This window comes from Alosa pseudoharengus, unplaced genomic scaffold, assembly GCF_046254945.1.
Source record: "Alosa pseudoharengus isolate Yale_2024_CS ecotype anadromous, Long Island Sound unplaced genomic scaffold, YU_APseudo_1.1 YU_APseudo_1.1_scf_13, whole genome shotgun sequence".
In the NCBI taxonomy this organism is placed as follows: domain Eukaryota; kingdom Metazoa; phylum Chordata; class Actinopteri; order Clupeiformes; family Clupeidae; genus Alosa; species Alosa pseudoharengus.
Window position 1 is genome coordinate 35,131,681 of NW_027468598.1, and position 19,695 is coordinate 35,151,375.

General features: G+C 45.2%; 1 protein-coding gene across 1 annotated transcript; it reads left to right on the forward strand.

Moving 5' to 3' along the window:
• The first annotated feature begins 1,610 nt into the window (after positions 1-1,610).
• Positions 1,611-17,821, forward strand: kpna4 (karyopherin alpha 4 (importin alpha 3)). Its single transcript, XM_076282933.1, has 17 exons — positions 1,611-1,797; positions 3,806-3,850; positions 3,978-4,067; positions 4,171-4,200; positions 4,658-4,710; positions 6,624-6,719; positions 6,927-7,012; positions 7,329-7,415; positions 8,485-8,654; positions 9,169-9,213; positions 9,514-9,645; positions 12,603-12,731; positions 13,532-13,636; positions 13,784-13,855; positions 14,307-14,469; positions 14,788-14,882; positions 15,155-17,821. Exons 1-17 carry the CDS (start codon positions 1,729-1,731, stop codon positions 15,251-15,253), a joined length of 1,566 nt encoding a protein of 521 aa, XP_076139048.1. The 5' UTR covers positions 1,611-1,728; the 3' UTR covers positions 15,254-17,821.
• The last annotated feature ends 1,874 nt before the right edge of the window (positions 17,822-19,695 follow it).

Here is a 19,695-nt window from a genome sequence, read left to right on the forward strand (position 1 = left end):
TGAAATGACTGATGACTATTACTATTATTTCTCAAGTTTTTCTAGGCCTTATATAGCCATAAAAACAACCAAGCAAAAATAACTCTGTTGTGTAAATAACATCATCAAATCAGTGTCAAATCTGTAAGAAGACTAAAAAATTTGATTTACATTCCTAGTTGATAGCTTGATGAATCATGTCAGTTAAGGGAGAGAGTGAAATAAAAATCAGTTTGATGGATTGAGGAAGAAAGAACTCGAAAGTCATGGCACCTACTAGTCTACTAGCTCCCGTCCATCCCCTGGGCTCTTGAATAACACTGGCGTTAAAAGAATTTGCCACACGATGAATGTCTCCTAAAAATACCAGTGACGTCGCTATGATTAAGTGTGACCTAATCTCTAGGGTAGCAGCAGTGCTACTGTCTGAGAGGCGCATGAGCATGTCTGGGGCTATTATGGGATTCCCTCCTCCGAAGACATCTCCCAACAGGTGTCGGTCCAGGCCAGTGACCGCCCTGCTGTAACCTGATGCAGGGCAGTATCCCACTGGGGCCATGTGACGCGACAGCCAAAACATTAAAAACATTTACAGCCAGCTGGGGCCATCTCCACAACATCCTCCTGTTTGGGTGATGCTGCAGCAACAGTTTTGTGGTTTGTGATCTGCTGATGGGTTGGCTCGGCTCTGAATAATAGACAAATCTTTATAAGCTCAAATGTTACTGCGTCATTAATGTGCAGGGAGATGTGCAGATGACACATCAGCCATCATTATTAAGAGAGAGAGAAAGACAAATGTTGCACCAACAAAATTAGATTGAGACTTCCCACCCTGCAGTCTGATTTCAGTAAAACTTACACATCATGTGAATTCCTGAGTCTACCAGAGTTGGCAGTTGCTTATGTCATGTAGCCTACAAAGTCCTGAGTGACACTGAAGATACCCCATCAGAGCTGTTCTATGGGCAAAGAACAAATTAAACATTCTTTCTTGATAGAGTGGACAAAATAAAGGAAATCAGATGAACTATGCATAACTTGGTTGGTATCTTCAACCAATGAGTAGGCCTAGGCTAGGCCGCGCAGAGCAATATCCATAGGAATGCAAGGGGCCAACTAGACTTCCATGACCTTCCACTGAATACCTCACGCACAACATGGGCACATGCAGAGGTGTCCTGGTCCAAACCGTTTTAAAGGGCCTCCAATCACAGCAAAACCTCTCTAGAATTGTTGTGGTGGAGTGGACAGGCTTTACAGGCCTACTTGTTTTTATATGTAATAATGTAGGCTTAATCCATTATTATGTGTTTTTTTTTAAACATAAAGTAGGCTACCACCAATTTACACTACTTTCAGGTGCAAGCGATGGATCAAAGACAAAATATCAGCCAAATAGGAGAGAGAAGTGGCCCTTGTTAAGCTAATAGACTAATTTCTATAAAGATAGCTGTTGCCAGAATAATATAATTATGATATTATACAATTAATCAATACATGTATTTAATAAAGCAAGGGATTTCCTGAACTTCAAACGTGGCGCTCCGTCCATTTTACAATCTGGGAATTCCCCACCCTTCACACACCAGAGCGAGGCTGCGCCTATACCACCGGCATTCCCAGTATGCACCGCGGCCACACCAGCAAAAAAATACTCCGGTAACTGGAAAGGGCCGACTAAAAGCAGATCTAAACGGATAGCTAACTACTTCTACGTTTAAAAGTATAATAACATATATTACGAATATGGCTGACAACGAAAAACTGGACAACCAAAGGCTGAAGAATTTCAAAAATAAAGGTCGCGATTTGGAGGTAATGTGCTTTCACTCCCGTTGGGAGGTCTTTCTTTCCGTTTGCGCTATTTTGTAGCTTTGGGTTCCGCTGTGACGTCGTTTGTAATTTCCAGGATTTGGAACTTTGCACCCAGCCCAAACTAGGCCTCTGATGGTTCGCATGGTTTGAAAGATTGGGGCCTAGTTTCCAACTTATTGGCCTGGGTATCCATCATTGCACAACACGTGAAACATTATTGCTAACTATCTAACGTTAGCTCGGATTGGCTAAGTTGCCACTGCTAATGGAAGCAGTGTCTGCCCTTCCACCCAAAACGCCCTGCTTGGGACATCCTTTTCAAGACGCAGTGTTGAGGATTAAGTTAACATATTAGAATGGAAAGTAAATGGGCATACCCGTTCGGTGTCGCACAAATATCATCAATGCACAAGCTCATATATTCTTAACTAGCATTCGATTTAGGAAAATCATCTCTCGATATCAGCCCTCGTTCGATGGTTAGCACAACAAGCTTGTTGGTGGTGGTTTCGCTAGGTTAGCTAGGTAGCTCATCAGACAAGCCCTGCCACGCTAGCTAACTTGCTACAATATTGTAATCATTTCCTAGGCATTGTTATCTAAATGTTTACCAAGTACATGAAGCATCTACAGATTGTGTTTGTCAACATAATTGTAATACCTATTCATCCCTGAACCATAATGTACTATTGATAAACCATGTCAGTTTCGTGTGAACACTGATCGCAAACCTAGCTAGGATAGCTTGGGTTAGGTTCCCCATCACCAACGTTAGCCTATCATCAAGGCACGATTACTGTTACACGAAGGAAGTATGGCATTTGGAGGGTTTTTTGTTACCAATATCGTGCCTGTACAAATTTCAATGTATAGTCAGTCGACTAACAGTAATTTCCTATGTTTATTTGTTTTCAAAATGTTAATAATAGCTTGATGATGACCCATATAGGTGGGTTTATAGCGTTGCTAGCTAGCTAACCATCTAGCCAGCTAAAACGGGTTAGCAACTAGATTAACAACTGGAACGTTCGCAGTTAGCTAGCTGTCCATCAGTGCTAACATTAGCTAAGAAGAGTTGTCTTTATTAATTGTTGACCAGCAAGTCGAGGGCTATTGTCAGGGGAGTGATCGTTTTAAATGTTTGATGAATATGTTTAACACTTAACCGCAGTAGGCCCTGCAATGAATCACGGCACTTTGGGTTGTTATGTAAATTAACCCGACTCTAGCCGGTCGACTACCCTTGCTTTGTGTTTAAACATTAATTACGATTAATCTAGTGGATCAACTACTGTAGACCTACTATCCTTTAATGTCAATGTATGTATGAACGCTGTAACATGAAATGTGGCTTGCCGGTCTTTTCAATGCTACAAAGTCTGTTTAGAGGGTGAAAATCCCAGATATATTTTCAACAGGCCGCCTTTCGTTCACAGCGCAGACAATGACAACCGCGCAATTGAATACATCATTGTATCAATCAGTGTATCTCCATTCTGGTATGCCTAACATGCAGCTGAAAAGATGTCTGGTATCACAAGCCACACCACTGTAAACCTTTGCACAAGTGCTATGTGAGGAAAACATGTACATGTCACAGTTTGTGTTGGTTCCCTGTCAGCTGGTGAATATACGAAGGGTGTGTGGGTGTCAGTATCTAGGTTACTGACACATAGCATGGTGACATTCCTTGGACATCTCGCCAGCTTCCGGGGTTCAAAGGGGCTTGTTCTCAGTGGTTGCTCCTATTTATCATCCTTGATACAGTCAAGTCATCTCTGTCTCTAATCAACTTGTTAGTTTGCAAATGGCTGCTGTCTTAAGACAGGAAATGCCGCATTTGTTCCAGGCCCCCAATGTTTTCCTCATAGTAGTCTTTTGGCGTCCTCTCTTTCTCCCTGCCTTTCACAAGCCTTTGTCACTTGACATGTTAATCATTGCTACCAAGTTATTTCTGTTCCACTTAGTGTGAATGCCATGCATGACCTGTCTTTTCCCTCTTTTCCAGACTATGAGAAGACAAAGAACGGAGGTGGTTGTAGAACTGAGAAAGGTAATGGCTGTTTCATACACACCACCTCTAATGAAGATGATGTGTGACAGTGTGAAACTTGTTTCATTTCTGGCCCAGTGCTGGTGCCTTCTTGAGCTGAATGTTTTGCACTCTCGTTTTACTTTAGAACAAACGTGATGAGCACCTCCTGAAGAGAAGGAACGTGCCCCAGGAAGATATCTGCGATGACTCGGATGTCGATGGAGATTTCAGATCGGTGAGGGAACCTCTTGTTTGTTGACTTTTCCAATGCTGGTGCTGTCCGGCAAGCTCGTATTGATCAACAACTTCATCAATTTCTGTCTTCTCTCTTTTTGCAGCAAAACACCTCTTTAGAAGCAATAGTGCAAGTAAGTCTGAGTACTGTTTCTTTGGCTTTGTCCACACTGTTCTGATCTGATGTTAGTCGGATGTCCTTTATTAGGATTTATAATCTACCTTGTAGTTTGCCCATCTCTGCCATGTTGCTCATATATTTAAGCAGTCTGTCATTGTGGAAGTTCACTGATCCAGTGCATTGATATTAAGTTTGACGATCTCCCCAAGGCTGTGCGCTACATATGGTGCAACACTTTTGGAGAATTTGGAGAGTTGTGGAGTTGTTTTGCATCATGCTTATGTAGAATAGCGAGCAGCAACTAAATAATGCATGCCAAACTCTCCTCGGAGCACTCCGAGATAAGGATCTGCCCACTGAAGGCTCCCAGATGTACTGCTTTAAATCCTGCACCCCATTTAGCTCCACGTTGTAGTGGGTCCCTCGCGACGCTTAACCCTGCCCTCCTGTGTTTTCTCTCCCCCTGTCAGAACGCCACCAGTGATAACCAGGGGATCCAGCTGAGTGCAGTACAGGCTGCCAGGTGAGTGGCACAGCGGGCATCGCACGGCTGACCGGACGCGGTCATGACGACGCCTCTCGCTCGCCAGCATTCTGAGAACCGATTGGGAAAACCTCTACGGAATGCTGTTCCGAGCGTGGGCGGAGTGTGTGAGAACGAGTGTGTGAGAACGTGAGCATCGCCACGGGCCACCGCTCTGCCCTGCACCGCGTAGGGGGGTGGGAGGTGGGGGCACCGTAGGCATAAGGGTTAGGCTATGGCCCATGCATACTTGGTATCCTGACAGCCACACAAACAATCCTCGGAAGGATTGGATCTTGGCCATGTCATACCTTGAAGTAGTTGCGTCCACACCTGGCGTCAAAATGCAGCCTCACGCGTGTCTATCAGATCAGATCAGATTGTACAAGAGCTACTTGAACGTGTTAATCTTTACCTTGTTTTGTTAGGATTTCAGTTAAGTGTAAATCCAATGGTGCAATCTGTAAATTAAAAATTTAACTTCTTACTAAGCTTTGTCCTCATACACAAATCTTAGCTGGTCTGATCTTTTCAGCAGCATTAAAATATCAATCAGCCATTTTATGAAGTGAGGAACAAATTTCTTCCTCCCCAAAATGTAGCCTATATTTTGAGCTTCATGTGCCGTCAAGCTAGCTTGTAATGGTTAGCAACAATATATTCCTTACGTCTTGCTGTTTTATTTTATTTCAGCTTAAGGCTATTTACATATTATAGAATGAGTACAACAACCTCTGAGAGACAATGAGCAGAAATTGCAGAGGTCCGCATGTGGTCATTTCTTTGTTAATGCATTATACACTGCCTGGCCAAAAAATGGTCACTCACTGTAATATTTAGTTTTGATTACGGCACACATTCACCGTGCCATCGTTTCCACAAGTTTCTGCAATGTCACAACATTTACTTCCGTCCAGTGTTGCATTAATGTTTATCCCAACGATTCTCAATGGGAATGTTCTGGACTCTGTGGTGAAAATGATGTCTCTTGCTCCCTGAACCATTCTTTCACAATTTGTGCCCAATGAATCCGGGCATTGTCATCTTGTAATATGCCCGCACCATCAGGGAAGACAAAATCCATTGAAGGAATAGCCTGGTCATTCAGTATATTCAGGTAGTCAGCTGACCTCATTCTTTGGGCCCATAACGTTGCTGAACCTAGACCTGACCACCTGCAGCAAGCCCAGATCATAACACTGCCCCCACAGGGAGGCTCTTACCTATTTGCTTAGTTAAATCCAGCTGGTGACCTTTTTTATGGCCCGGTAGTGTAGTTTTTAAAGTAATCACAAAATGTATCATCATTTTGACAACACAAGCAGTATAGTAATCAATTGATGGCGGCACAGGCCTATACTATGCGCAATTGTTTTATGATTATGCATTTTAATTTGATATTATGACTGTAAGCTTTTTTTTACTGTGTGGCTTTAACATGAACCACTGAAACGCATGTTATGCAGGGGAGGTCAATTGAGTAGGCTGCTTCAAATGTGGCCCAGGATGCATGCATGTCTCATCTAGGCAGACCGATGCAGTCCAGACCACCTGTGAAGGTGGGGGCGATCTCAGCGCTCGAGTGCAGATGCATATGCATCTGCCATTAGAGGTGTGAAATAGCTGAGATCTTGAATCTTGCCTACCATGTGTGAACGGGGTTTATGTGACGTGAAGTGTGCAGCCCTCAAGTATCGTCCCCAGCCTGGTGCCTAATGAGGTCAAGCCTCATGTCAGCGTATTTGTTTTGACAAACGTCTTTTGCTGCAGTACAGTGTGCCCATGTAATGAGAATTTTATGAATTATGTGGGTGTGTGTCCATGGTTATGATTAATTCTGCAGTGCTGTTTTTTTAATTCTCTCTCCCTCTCTCTCTCTCTCCCTCTCTCTGTCTCTCTCTCTCTCTCTGCAGGAAGCTGTTATCGAGTGACCGCAACCCACCCATTGATGACTTGATAAAGTCTGGCATTTTACCCATACTAGTTCACTGTCTGGACAGGGATGACAAGTAAGCGTCAACTCTCTCCATACTCATGCCTGAGGGTCAGCTGCAACGTTGCAACACTCATATGGCAACAGTAGCAGCTCAACTGCACCCCCAGTTAAAATAAGTCCACTCCTGTGCACTAGATATCATGTTATTTTGATGTCTTTGTTAACTGAACTGATATGTTTTTGTGATCACACTGTGACCTTTGACCCCTTGTGTTTCCAGTCCATCTCTGCAGTTTGAGGCAGCCTGGGCTTTGACCAACATCGCCTCAGGGACCTCTGAGCAGACCCAGGCCGTTGTGCAGTCCAGTACGTACCCCAGGCCACTTACCTCGCAATTGACCACTCTGAGAGCCATGTCCTTGCTAAATCAACATTTCCAATTATGAGGCTCTGCTAAACGTACATGGCACAGCTTTGTGACATGTTGAACAAGCTGCATGTGCTTTACCATTTCTGTCTTGCAGTGAATTTTCTTTTTAAATGACATTATATGGAAGATGTTGGGGTGTAAGAGTCTCTTCTTCCTCCCCCAGTGCAACAGTGCACTGGTCTGAGTTTTGGCTCTTTAATATATTTTTATTATGATGATTAATATTCTGGAGCTGTTTGTTTCTGCCTGCAGATGCGGTTCCCTTGTTCCTGAGGCTGCTGCACTCCCCTCACCAGAATGTGTGTGAGCAGGCCGTCTGGGCGCTGGGCAACATCATAGGTACGTTTGGCAGCGCCACCCTTCTGCTCTCTCATGCTCTGACCCCCGCAGTACTTCCCAAGTTATAGTGGCAGGACCAGAGCAATGGTCAGTTTCTCTTTTCTGGAGCAGTTTTTGGAATTGTACGTCATGTCAATTTATATGTGTAGAACATTTTAAAATATGTTTTTTGTTTGTCATTGTTGTTTTGGAAGAACATCTGGCGACATTGCTACATATTCTGCTGTTGAGATTTTGAGCATTTTCAGCAAAGTTCAGTTGTGGCTAATACTGACCATCATGTGGCCCCTAGTCTTGCGTTGATGTTCATAGTATGTTTAGAAACTTGAATGGGTTTTCCCCCAAGGCTCTGAAGGATTGTTAAATCTACCATGACATTTCCGTATGTCAGCTAATGGAAATGGACCCTCAAGCAAGCACTGTCCTGCACGTCGGCCAAAGTCTTGTTTGGTGTTCAACACTCAGTAGTGATGCATGAAGACAGCACTTGTTTTGTGGAATTGGTGAAAAAAAATGGAAGTTCATGAAATGAGAGTTAAGAGGTTTTGTCATGTCTATTATCCCTTACTTAACCTGAGTAACAATAAAAACAATGATTATACCCCTCTTTAGTTAGTTAATTAGTTATAGTTTTGTTATGTATACAGCAGTTCCCTTTAACTGCTGTCCCATCCCCCAGGTCATGATAGTCCAGTTCCCTTTAACCCAGGGGTCTCCAATCTTTGTTTTTTTTTTTTCACTTCCTAGAGTTACTTTGATCAAAATGAAGATGGCCAAGAAACACTAATGTTTATATTAGTAGTAGCATGTATGCACACAGCTGAATTCCACTCAGAACAGCTGACTAAGCTTCAAATTCGTTTTAATGCTCCTTCATCATCGTGAATTTGATTTGATAGGAATTTTACTAAGTGACTGTTATCAAACTGATGAGCGTTGTTTTTGAACCTTTTGGAGAGCTACTCAGAAACAGGTGGGGAGCTCCTGTTCGCTGATGAGCTAGCTGTTGGAGAGCCCTGCCTCTCTAACCCTCCTGTCCTGTCCTGTCCTTTCCTGTTCCGTCCCGCAGGTGACGGTCCTCAGTGCAGAGACTACGTGATCAGCCTGGGCGTGGTCAAGCCGCTGCTGTCCTTCATCAGCCCCTCCATCCCCATCACTTTCCTCCGCAACGTCACCTGGGTCATGGTCAACCTGTGCCGCCACAAGGACCCTCCGCCCCCCATGGAGACCATCCAGGAGGTGAGGACCAAGAGTCTGTGTGTGTGTGTGTGTAGGATATGGTTGTTTGTTTGTTTGAATGAGGATTGTTTGTGTGGCTGTCATCCGTTGAAATGTTACCAAGTCAGTGTTTTCCTGCTCAAGGTTTTTGAAGTTTTGACATCACATTCTCTTTTAAGAAGTCTTTCTTTTAAGAGTGCCAATCTGTTGAGCTGTGAGGATGAAGCTCTCATCAGCCTGTCGAGAGATTCCTGTATAATCATCAGACAGACGCTAATGCATTATGTGTGTGAGCTTTGAGAGTGTGCAGTCATATTGAGCTCTGGGATGATCACAGGAAGGCCTGGTGGGATCCATTTAAGCAAGCCTAATAACCCTGTCAACTCAATCAGGCCTGAGAGACATCTTAAGAAGCCTGTTACTTTTAAACTCCTTCACGCAGTTATCTCTCTCTCTCTCTCTATTTCTCTCTGTCTCTCTCTCTCTCTCTCTCTCTCTCTCTCTCTCTCTCTCTCTCTCTCTCTCTCTCTCTCAGATCCTGCCGGCTCTGTGCGTGCTGATTCACCACACGGATGTGAATGTGAGTACCTTAGAGAAGACTACCTATCATTTGTCTTGAAGTGTTTTTAGCAGACACACAGACATGCTCACTGGAGCTAATGAATGCGGATTAATCACGTCTCAGTACAAGTGTCCTTTACCTACAGCTCTCTGAGAGGTGTTTAGTTTAAGCTGCATTCACTCTTTATGGAAGCTCTCCGCTATTAGCATGAGCTACTCTGGGCAGAAGAGTGGCATTGTGTATTTAACAAGTGAGCTCCAGTGTGAAAGAAGAACATGCAACATTGACGCTTGCGTTGTGGTTTCCGCTGGTGTGTAGATCCTGGTGGACACCGTGTGGGCTCTGTCCTACCTGACGGACGCAGGTAACGAGCAGATCCAGATGGTCATCGACTCCGGCATCGTGCCTCACCTGGTTCCCCTCCTCAGCCACCAGGAGGTCAAAGTGCAGGTGAGCAGATACGCCGCTAGCAGCTAAGGACTTTGGCTAAACTTGTATATTGTTGCAAACTAACCTGAAATGACAAACATTCAGCAGCTCTGTGGTAGTCTACTAGTTCTAGCACACCGAACAGACGCGCGTCACCGAGCTCGCCAGACTGTCCGACAACGATTGACGGCCGATAATCGTGTTGGTGTGGCCGCGCCTTTACACATAACTGCACTGAAAGCAATAACTAGCGCCTCTGCTAGCTTGCTAAAAGGTTATATAGTTCTGATAATGACCGAATGAACAGGACCGAATGATAAAATGTGAGTTCAGATGATGTCTCTCAGTAGGTTTTCATGAAAATCACATAGATGAACTAGGTCAGACTTCAGTATGGAAGTGATTTAAGGTAATGTGTTCAGCAATATGGGTATCATGAAGCTCTGTGGGGCGTGGCCTGTAGGAACAGTGTTGCATTATGGGCATCATGAAGCTCGGGGGGGGGGGGGCGTGACCTGTAGGAACAGTGTTGCATTATGGGTATCATGAAGCTCGGGGGGGGGGGGGGCGTGGCCTGTAGGAACAGTGTTGCTGGGTCAGAGATTTACTTACGTATTGGTTGGTTTGTTTGTTTGCTCTGATGTGGCGAGGCTTAAATCAGGGTTTCCAGACTTCCAGATCGTTTTGCCTCTGACACATTATGCAAATCCTACTTCTTATATATGAAATATGAAGGACCGTGTACAGAACTTACCATCATCAGAAATCCTCCTTGTTCTGTTGAAAAGATGCAAAGCTCTTCTGAGGTATTAAGTTGCAGTGATGACTGTGGCACATCTGTGTACCAGTTGTGTACACAAAGCCTTCCACTGCAGTATTTGGTAAAGAGGGATCTGGATTAGCGGAGTACCGCTGTTAGTCACAGCGTCTGTCCTCACTGCAACTTCAGCATTTTAAATGGCACGTACATTCATCAGCCAGACATGCTTCACCACAAAAATAAATTAGTCCACAGCACATTAATAAATAAATATGACCAGTTGATCAATCTGTCCTGTTGCATCAGGGCGTTTCCGTCCACCAGAGCTTTTCCTGCTGTGTGTAGCCGCAGCAGCTGATTGGTCAGATTGGGGCCATGTGTGGGCGGGCCTGCAGTGCCGCAGCAGCTGATTGGTCAGATTAGGGCAGTGTGTGGGCGGGCCTGCGGTGCCGCAGCAGCTGATTGGTCAGATTAGGGCAGTGTGTGGGCGGGCCTGCGGTGCCGCAGCAGCTGATTGGTCAGATTAGGGCAGTGTGTGGGCGGGCCTGCGGTGCCGCAGCAGCTGATTGGTCAGATTAGGGCAGTGTGTGGGCGGGCCTGTAGTCCTGGTCTTCCTGCAAGACCACGTGAAGCTGAAGGCTGCTCTCAGACTCCACACGCTCACACACGCTCTCACACACACACCAGCGTGCAGCACTGCACTGCACATGATTACAACATGCCTATGTCCTCTGAAATATACATCCCCTTAAATGTCTTACTCTGATTTACTGTACCATCTCTGTAGTATTTCTGAATGGCGTAGAGATGGGATAGAGCAGGACGAGTAAGCTATGGAACATCCACTCTTACAGACCCTGCACACAGTACTGGCTGCAGCCTCACGTGCAGAGCCGTGTGAGGGAGGAAGCTTGAAGCTTGATGACACATGCTGTTTCAGTGGGGAGCACCGAGGCTGTTTGTCTGTGTGTTTTGACTAATACTGAAACCAACAGTGAGCGCCATACTCCGCATCTGAGTCAGATAGCTTCACAGCTGTCTCAAAACCAGACCAGTGCGCTTGCTCTTTGACGACGGCACCCTGTTACGTCAAGCTCTCCGAGTGGCAAAAGGCCCCATTACATTTCACTTTCATGGTAAAGTGCTGTTCCACTGTTCCCCCACTAGGGTGGGTAGTGAGTAGGCAGTCTGAATGTGATGATGAGACGACGCTCAGTGCATGTGTGAGTGGCATGAGCGTGACCGCAGTGATCGTTTGGGAGATCTCAAGGTTGACCAGAAGTCTTGTGAGAATGTAACAAGGGGGGTTGTGGGATGGGACTGTTGGACGTTCATCAGAGCGACTGCCTGGCGAAATAAATTGTGTCTGTGTCGGCTGGCTGACCGGAGCCCTGCAGCACCTACCAGAGGGGAGCGGTTTGACCTCTGACCTCCCTATGTGGCTCTTACATTTACACTTACAGGTACATTTATTCATTTAGCCGACGCTTTTACCCAGAAGCCACTTACTGCAGGAGAATATTTGTAAGCAATTTCAAAAGAGCTCCACCGTGAGAGCACGGAAACAGAAGTACGGCGCACATTTCACCCACGTAGTGTGGCTTTCTGCGTCCAGTCATGTAGGTCATCAGTGACATGGATGAGTCACAGAGAGCTCTCTGAGGTGGATGAGTCACTCGGTTAATCACAGTCATACTGTCTACATGCTGTTAACAATCTCGCTCGCTGTTAATCACAGTCGTACTGTGTACGTGCTGTTAACAATCTCGCTCGCTGCTCCACTAATGAGCAGACAAGGTCCCAGCAGCCGGCTTTTGTTTGAGATTTCAAAATGGCCGTCCTCTGAAATGAACGCCTCTAATCCTCTATGCTGTGTCTGTGCATCTAGAGATGTATTGCGTGCGTCTTATCTACTGTTCCTGAATAGGACAGAGGTAGAAATGGAGTCCTTTAGAATGGACACGGAATAGCGTAGCATGGACCAAGCAGCAGTTTATTTGACCTCGGGCTCGGAAGGGGAAATGGTCCAAACAGGGGCACCTCACTTACCCCAACGTCTGGTCATCTTTCCATCAGCTGTAGCAACTGACGACCCTAGAAGTCTACTTTTCTGGATCAGAGTGTGTGTTCTGGTGGTGAGTGCCGTGTTCTCTCTAATCTGTGTGTGTGTGTGTGTGTGTGTGTGTGTGTGTGTGTGTGTGTGTCTCTCTCTTCCCAGACTGCTGCGCTGCGAGCCGTGGGGAACATCGTGACTGGGACGGACGAGCAGACCCAGGTGGTCCTCAACTGCGACGCCCTCGGCCACTTCCCCTCTCTGCTCACACACCCCAAGGAGAAGATCAACAAGGTAGCGCACCACGCCCCTACCTCCTCTCACACCCCTCCCACGCATCACGCTGAGCCAATCACACGCCTCAGACAGTCACCGCTGTCTCAGTGATTGGCCTGCGAGATGGGGCCATTTGTACTTATCTCCTTTAGTGTTGATCGCTCTGATTATTGCACCTGCTTCGCCTACTTTACGAACACTGCTTCATTAAATGCCTTTGGGCTGTTAAGCGTTGGTTAATATATCGTTGTGCTTTAGAGCACCTGTTCCTCTGTTGCACTGTGATGAGACTGGCTCTTTTGGATGTGATGACAACTCGAGGCTTGGTGCAGGTGTGAATGCTGTGGATGTGACTATTTAGCACTTGATAGCTTAACTGGAGTAAAGTGGTTCAAATGAACATGTACAGGTGTCAAGGTGTGTGTAATGGGAGATGGGGTGGTGGGTTGGGAACGGGGGTGTGTGTGTGTGTGTGAGTGTGTTTAGTTTGGCTGGTGGTAAGGGGGTGCTGAAGACCAACGGGTCTTTGTGGATATCGGAGTGCATCTGAGGCCCTGTCACTCAAATCAGAGGCCTCTCTGTGATTGGGCTGATGATTAGAGCCTCAGACCCACCCCCTGCCCCGCCTGTAGCGCCAGCGTCTTGACCAGGAGCTGCGACTCTCTCGCACGACCCTGGAGTCTGATCCAAAATAAAAGCCAAAATAAAACCCGTGCACGCAGAATGTTTGCTTAACATATTGTTTAACCTCTGCGTCTGTTGTATCCAATGGAAGAAGCGCTCATACTGAATCTTGCTATTCTCATGTCGCCCTGTAGGAGGCAGTGTGGTTCCTGTCAAACATCACTGCAGGAAACCAGCAGCAGGTTCAGGCCGTGATTGATGCCAACCTGGTGCCCATGATCATCCTCCTCCTCGACAAGGTGGGTTACCTCTACCGCACCTGTGCATGGAATATAGTGTTGAATACATGTGTAGTATATGTATGTATGATTTATTGTATCCTGTGTGTGTGTGTGTGTGTGTGTGATGTACACTGATGTGTCTGTAACTCTTGTGTGGTATTCCAGGGTGACTTTGGCACTCAGAAGGAGGCTGCCTGGGCCATCAGTAACCTGACCATCAGCGGCAGGAAGGACCAGGTGAGTTAACAGGACCCTAGACACACACACACACTCCACACACACTGGACTGTTAGTTTCCAACATCTTAGCCACACACACACTTCCAGATCCTGATGGGGAGTCTTATAGAAGTTACGGGCATGGTAACCCTACGCTTGTGTTCTGTCTGCGCTATATTTGTGATGTACGTTAACATGCCCACATATGTCCACTCTGAGAAGGGACCGCCTGTTCATATGTCCACTCTGAGAAGGGACAGCCTGTTCATATGTTCATATTGAATATTGTGTGGTCTTATTGGTGTATTAACTTAGTAGATGACTTTTGATATTAAGATGGTGTTGTGTCTCTGCTTATGTAATGATACCAATGTTGTCCCATTGACTAGAGAATGACTGTGCTGATGTGTTGGTATGGTATGGAGTGGCGTGTGCGCGTGGCGTGCTGATGTTGTATGTGCGTTGTGCAGGTGGCGTACCTCATCCAGCAACAGGTCATCCCGCCGTTCTGTAACCTGCTGACCGTGAAGGACGCGCAGGTCGTCCAGGTGGTGCTGGACGGGCTCAGCAACATCCTCAAGATGGCGGACGACGAGGCCGAGACCATCGCCAACCTGATCGAGGAGTGTGGAGGTGGGTGTAGCCGCCGTCGAGCACGCAGGACACCTGTGTTTGGGATGGGCTGTTGGAACTTTAGTAAACTGGACACCTGTGTATGGGATGGGCTGTTGGAACTTTAGTAAACTGGACACCTGTGTTTGGGATGGGCTGTTGGAACTATACGAAATCGACTGGCATAAGATGCCAGTTTTGACTGAATAGATTGGAGAGTGGTTTCCATGGCGATTAGCATCATCGGGAGTCTTCTAGAAGTTACGTGCATGGTAACCCTACGCTTGTGTTCTGTCTGCGCTATATTTGTGATGTACGCTTTTTTCATCCCGCTCACAGGTTTGGAGAAAGTGGAGCAGCTCCAGAATCATGAGAATGAGGACATCTATAAACTGGCCTACGAAATTATCGATCAGTTCTTCTCTTCCGATGATGTAAGCTTCCATTTATTATCATCCAGGTTATTACAGAATGTGGGCATCATGAAGGGATTTTTATGCAATGTCTCTTGACCTATGACCTAACTAGACCCTTATAAGTCAGTTTTAAAAAAAACAGGCCCTTCCAGATTTTGCTTAGTATTTGTTTTTCCTGCTGCAACAAAGGCTTGATGCGCCTCAATCATGTAGGCTTAAAATCTAATCAAAGCATAGTATGTAACTTGCAATATTAACCCGTTGTAATCTTTTCTTTTTTGCACGTATAGATTGATGAAGACTCCAGCTTGGTTCCAGAAGCCATCCAGGGTGGAACGTACGGTTTCAACTCCTCCACCAACGTGCCAGCAGAAGGGTTTCAGTTCTAGACCGCGCCAGAGCGTCTGGAGTTTTGTTGGCGATGCAGCACTCTGTTCAACATAAAAAATAATTAGGAGAGAAAGCGAGCGAGAGAGAGCGAGCGAGAGTGTGAAAGAAATTAGATCCATTGTGCTTGGCTCATGGGATCCATAGCTGCATCTAATCCGAGAGAAATTGTGTGGATTTCGTTTGGCATTCCGAGGAGAGAGGTCCAAATGAAGCTTGACGGCGAGTGAGTGCGAGTGAGTGGCTACTATATGTTGCAAAAATCAACCATCTACACTGAATGCGTTGAGAGACATTTCGTGAAACTTCACACACAACAAAAAGTTACCAGGTGTGTCTATTACAAGTTTTCAAAACAACAACAACAAAACAGGAGGCAAGTCAAATAGATCTGATGTCACCACCTCAGGGGGAGAGCCAAGGCATCACAATCTATCCAATTTGAAGGCAAGACACAAAGCAAAAGCTTCACGTTTATACAAATCAATACAAATCTAACTGGATGAACTCAAGACAAGAAAACCAATCCACATCATAACCTTCTGAGGTTTCCGAGACCCAGGGGGAGGGGCCACCCTGGATAGGCCCCTCCCCCTCCTCCATAGCCATGCTGCGAGAGACTTGTGTATGAATGGACTCATGAATGCGTATGAATGTCTGGACTCGGTGCAGAGGAGCCAGACCTCATCTCCTCTAGTGAAACCCTCCACGGATACGGGCTGCCTCCCTCCTCCGACTTGGGTCCCCAGAGTCCAGCGGTACCCGCATGTGTCGCGTGTGCTAGAGAAAATAAAAAACACAAAACAAAAACAAAATGGACGAGTGGTGGTGTGTGTGTGTGCGTGCGCGCGTGACTGGGGTGTGCAAGGAGAAACCGGATGAGAACGCATGCAGAGAGAGAGAGTCAACATCGAAAAAGATCCGAGGAAAAATGAGATCGCAAAAAAACAAACGAGGAAATTAAAATAACAACATAATTACCAAGAAATACAAAACAAGAATGGAGTAAAGAAGGGGATTTAAAAAAAAAAAAAAAAAAAAAGTGGAAAACCATTTGTCTGTGAAAAGAGAGAAGGCTGATCTAACACGAGTCCTGGAGAGGAGAAGAAAAACACACCTCCTAATCAGCTACAACATCGACTTTAAACATCAACGTCGCCACAACTTTTGTTTTTTGTTTTTAATTCATGAGTTAGTATTAAATCAACACTGGACAGTGCTGTTGGACAGACAGACAGACAGACAGACGGTAGAGCCGTTGTGCATTGTGTAAAAGATGCATTTTGGTGGTTCTGGGGGCTAGCTAAAGGCCCTTAGTGTGTACCTTTTTATTTTCGTTTTATTTCTTCAGCTTTTATTTTTTTCCGACGCTTGTGTAGAAGTGAACATTGACGCCTCATCTATGCCCCTCCCACCCCATCCTTTCCTTTCTTCTGTGACCCCCATTGATTTGATGCTGTGAAGTCTATGACATCACCATAACTAACCACATGACCGTTTTTCCTTCCTGCATGACAAAATTCCTTTTGTTTTCCTTTTTCCCCTTTTAGTTTCCTTGGAGCAGAAAGTAACTGTATTGCCATAGCTTTGAGCTTACAAAAATATCACGGGGGGGGGGGGGGATTACAAGATATGGCCATTTTATGTAACTTTGTGGAACATAATCTTTGCATGTGCTAAACTACAGCATAGTTACTTCTAGGGGTTTTTAGTTTTGTTAGGGCTTTGTACACCGTGTAATTTCTTTTTCTAGTCGACTGTGCTGTTGAAATGTCACACGTCTCTTTTCCTGTTCCCCTAATCACCTCTTTTTCTCCAGCTCTTTCCCCCACCAGACGTAGTTTCTGATTTCACAAGTTCTGAACCATTTTTTTGCACATGTACGGACGACTGGGAGGCCTCAAGTCACACGAAACAGGTGGTGGTGTGGAGAGAAAAAAAAATGAAAATGACTCCACCGTCTATATGCATTATACAATTACAATCTTAATTTTAATTTTATACCTAGATGAACTAGCCAGAGTTAATCCATACTGAGCCATGTCAGTGGAGTGACAGTGTCCCAAATGGAGAAAAAAAAAAGAAAATATTTTCCTCGACCTAGTGATCGGCCTGCCTCTTTTTTTTTTTTTTTTTTTTTTTGGACAGTGCCCCTTCCTGCGGGGGATGCTGCTGACCCTGGCGAGGTGAAGAGGCCTCCCACACTCCTGGCACACCAGTAGAAGTGTGGTGCCTTCTTTTTAGAGCACAAAAAACATGCATGTACAAAACTGTGCTGTACTTCAATCCCTCCCCAGAGGCTCCCGCCCCCCCTCCCTGTAGGATGCCCCATACCCTTTTGTTTGTGTTATATATGAGAAGAAAAAAAAAAAACCTTCAGAACACTGTAGAGATGGATTACACTTTGTCGTCATAACCTTCTGTTGGCCATAGGGTAATATTTTTTTGCAGCATTCCTTGTTAGCAAAGTTTCCAAGAAATTGGTATAGAGGAAAAGCTGGTTTGCTTAACCTGTTGGGTTTTGGCTACAGGCTAGGTTGTCTTTGGTGAAAATAAATATCCAAACGCTATTGACTGTGTGCTGTCGTCTTTGCTCTAATCGGTACCTTCTGTGTTTTGGTGCTGTTTTGGTCAGTGGTTAACTGAGATTTGAATTATTTTGTAGGTTGAATTGACTGGCATCCTTGATGTAACATTCAAGTACCAACAAGAGGTATTAAAAAAGCTTTTATTGAAAAATAATAATAATAATTTTAAATAATGAACAGTCTGTGCCACTTACTACAACTATCAAAACTCAAACATGGAACTGGCCGTTTCTGCTGTTCCAGGAAAAAAAGGAACACTGCTGGTATGGGATGAGGGTGAGAAAAGCAAGAACTGGGGCAACCGACAGTAATTTGCTGAAGAGTAGTGAAATGAAATGGATGAACGCAGCATAGTGGATGACATGCAGAGAGAGGAGACTTGGAAGTAGTGATGGGCAAATGAAGCTTTGGTGAACCACTGAACCACAGCAGTGTGAACCTAGCGATACTAGCTGAAAAGATGGCCGCCATACATACATTTTTCAACATAAAAGTCCTTAGGAAACCGATATTTTTGGTTACATATACTGGTTTGGGTAAGGACTTTCATGTTGAAAAATCTACATGTGGCAGCCATATTGGATTTTTTCATTAGTGTTGCTAGCTTCACACTGCTGTGGTTAAGTGGTTCACCAAAGCTTCATTTGCCCATCACTACTTGGAAGAGTCCCTGTGGTTGAGTTGTGTTTGCTGTCCTCATAACACACTAATGACCTCTGACCTGTATATTATGTAATGTGCCATCGTCCTTCAGGACTTCAGATGAAGGCAGCTAGCAGCCTAATGGGACTAATCTGTACGATCCACTGACTGTTCATGTGCTTAATGCTGAACTGCAGCAGCAGTCATATGTGAGTGGAGAAGGTCCGAAGTGTTTTGCTTCTGTATTTGATGTGTTGGCAATTTCATATTTTGGGCAGCATTGGAGGTGCCATGTGGTAAATATGTAGGTGCCCTTCATGTTCCAGTGCCAGCTGGCTCTACGAATGAGACAGAGGACAGAGCAGAAGAGTAAAATAAATGTCCAGTGTTAACGTGTCCTAATTGTACAGTGATTTGAGCAACCAGTTGTGCTAGAAAGGAGCCATGTAAATACATTAACTTTACTTTACTTTTCACAAGAAGGTTTTCTGTGCCTTTGGACATATCCCATCAGATAGAGGTATCTGAGGCCTAAATAGCATTTTCAGCTGCTGTAAACACAGCAAGAACTTGATGGACAGGTCTGAAGTATAATAATGTTGATCAAGATGTGGGACAATTCATGGCTGGAGTTCAGCTTTAAACATGCACTTGGAAAGCATGCTTGCTTAGCTCTTATCTACAGTGCCTCCATTGTTTCCGACCATGAGCTGTGAATGCTGATGTTGACAGAATGTGAAACCAGGACGGACGACACAGGCCGTGGTAGAGGAAGTAAGGATTGTTGTGTGCCGGACTGCCGCTGTCTAGTTATGCTACCTTATTGTGAACCCAACCCCGGTGTAGCGTGAGACGGCATTTGCCTGTCCTGCACCTTATGGCCACCTTACACCAAACAACTTTGACAAGATTTGGGAAAGATTCTTGAAAGATTATAGTCTTTTAACTAATGCCCCCCCCCCCCTTACTCAAAAGACTCCAATCTTTCCCAAATCTTGTCAAAGTTGTTTTGTTGTTTGTAAGGCCATTACTTGAATTAGCCCAATGAATCCTTTGAAGTTTCCACTGAATGAACATTATATTGGTCAAGTGAGGTGTAACTACAAACTTGGTTTAGGTGATCATGTGCATGCTGGTAGATGGAGGCTCCGTTTCCCCGGTTTTCCTGTGTCCGACTGGGTTGTGTCTGCCTCTTCCTAGTTCTATAGCATGTG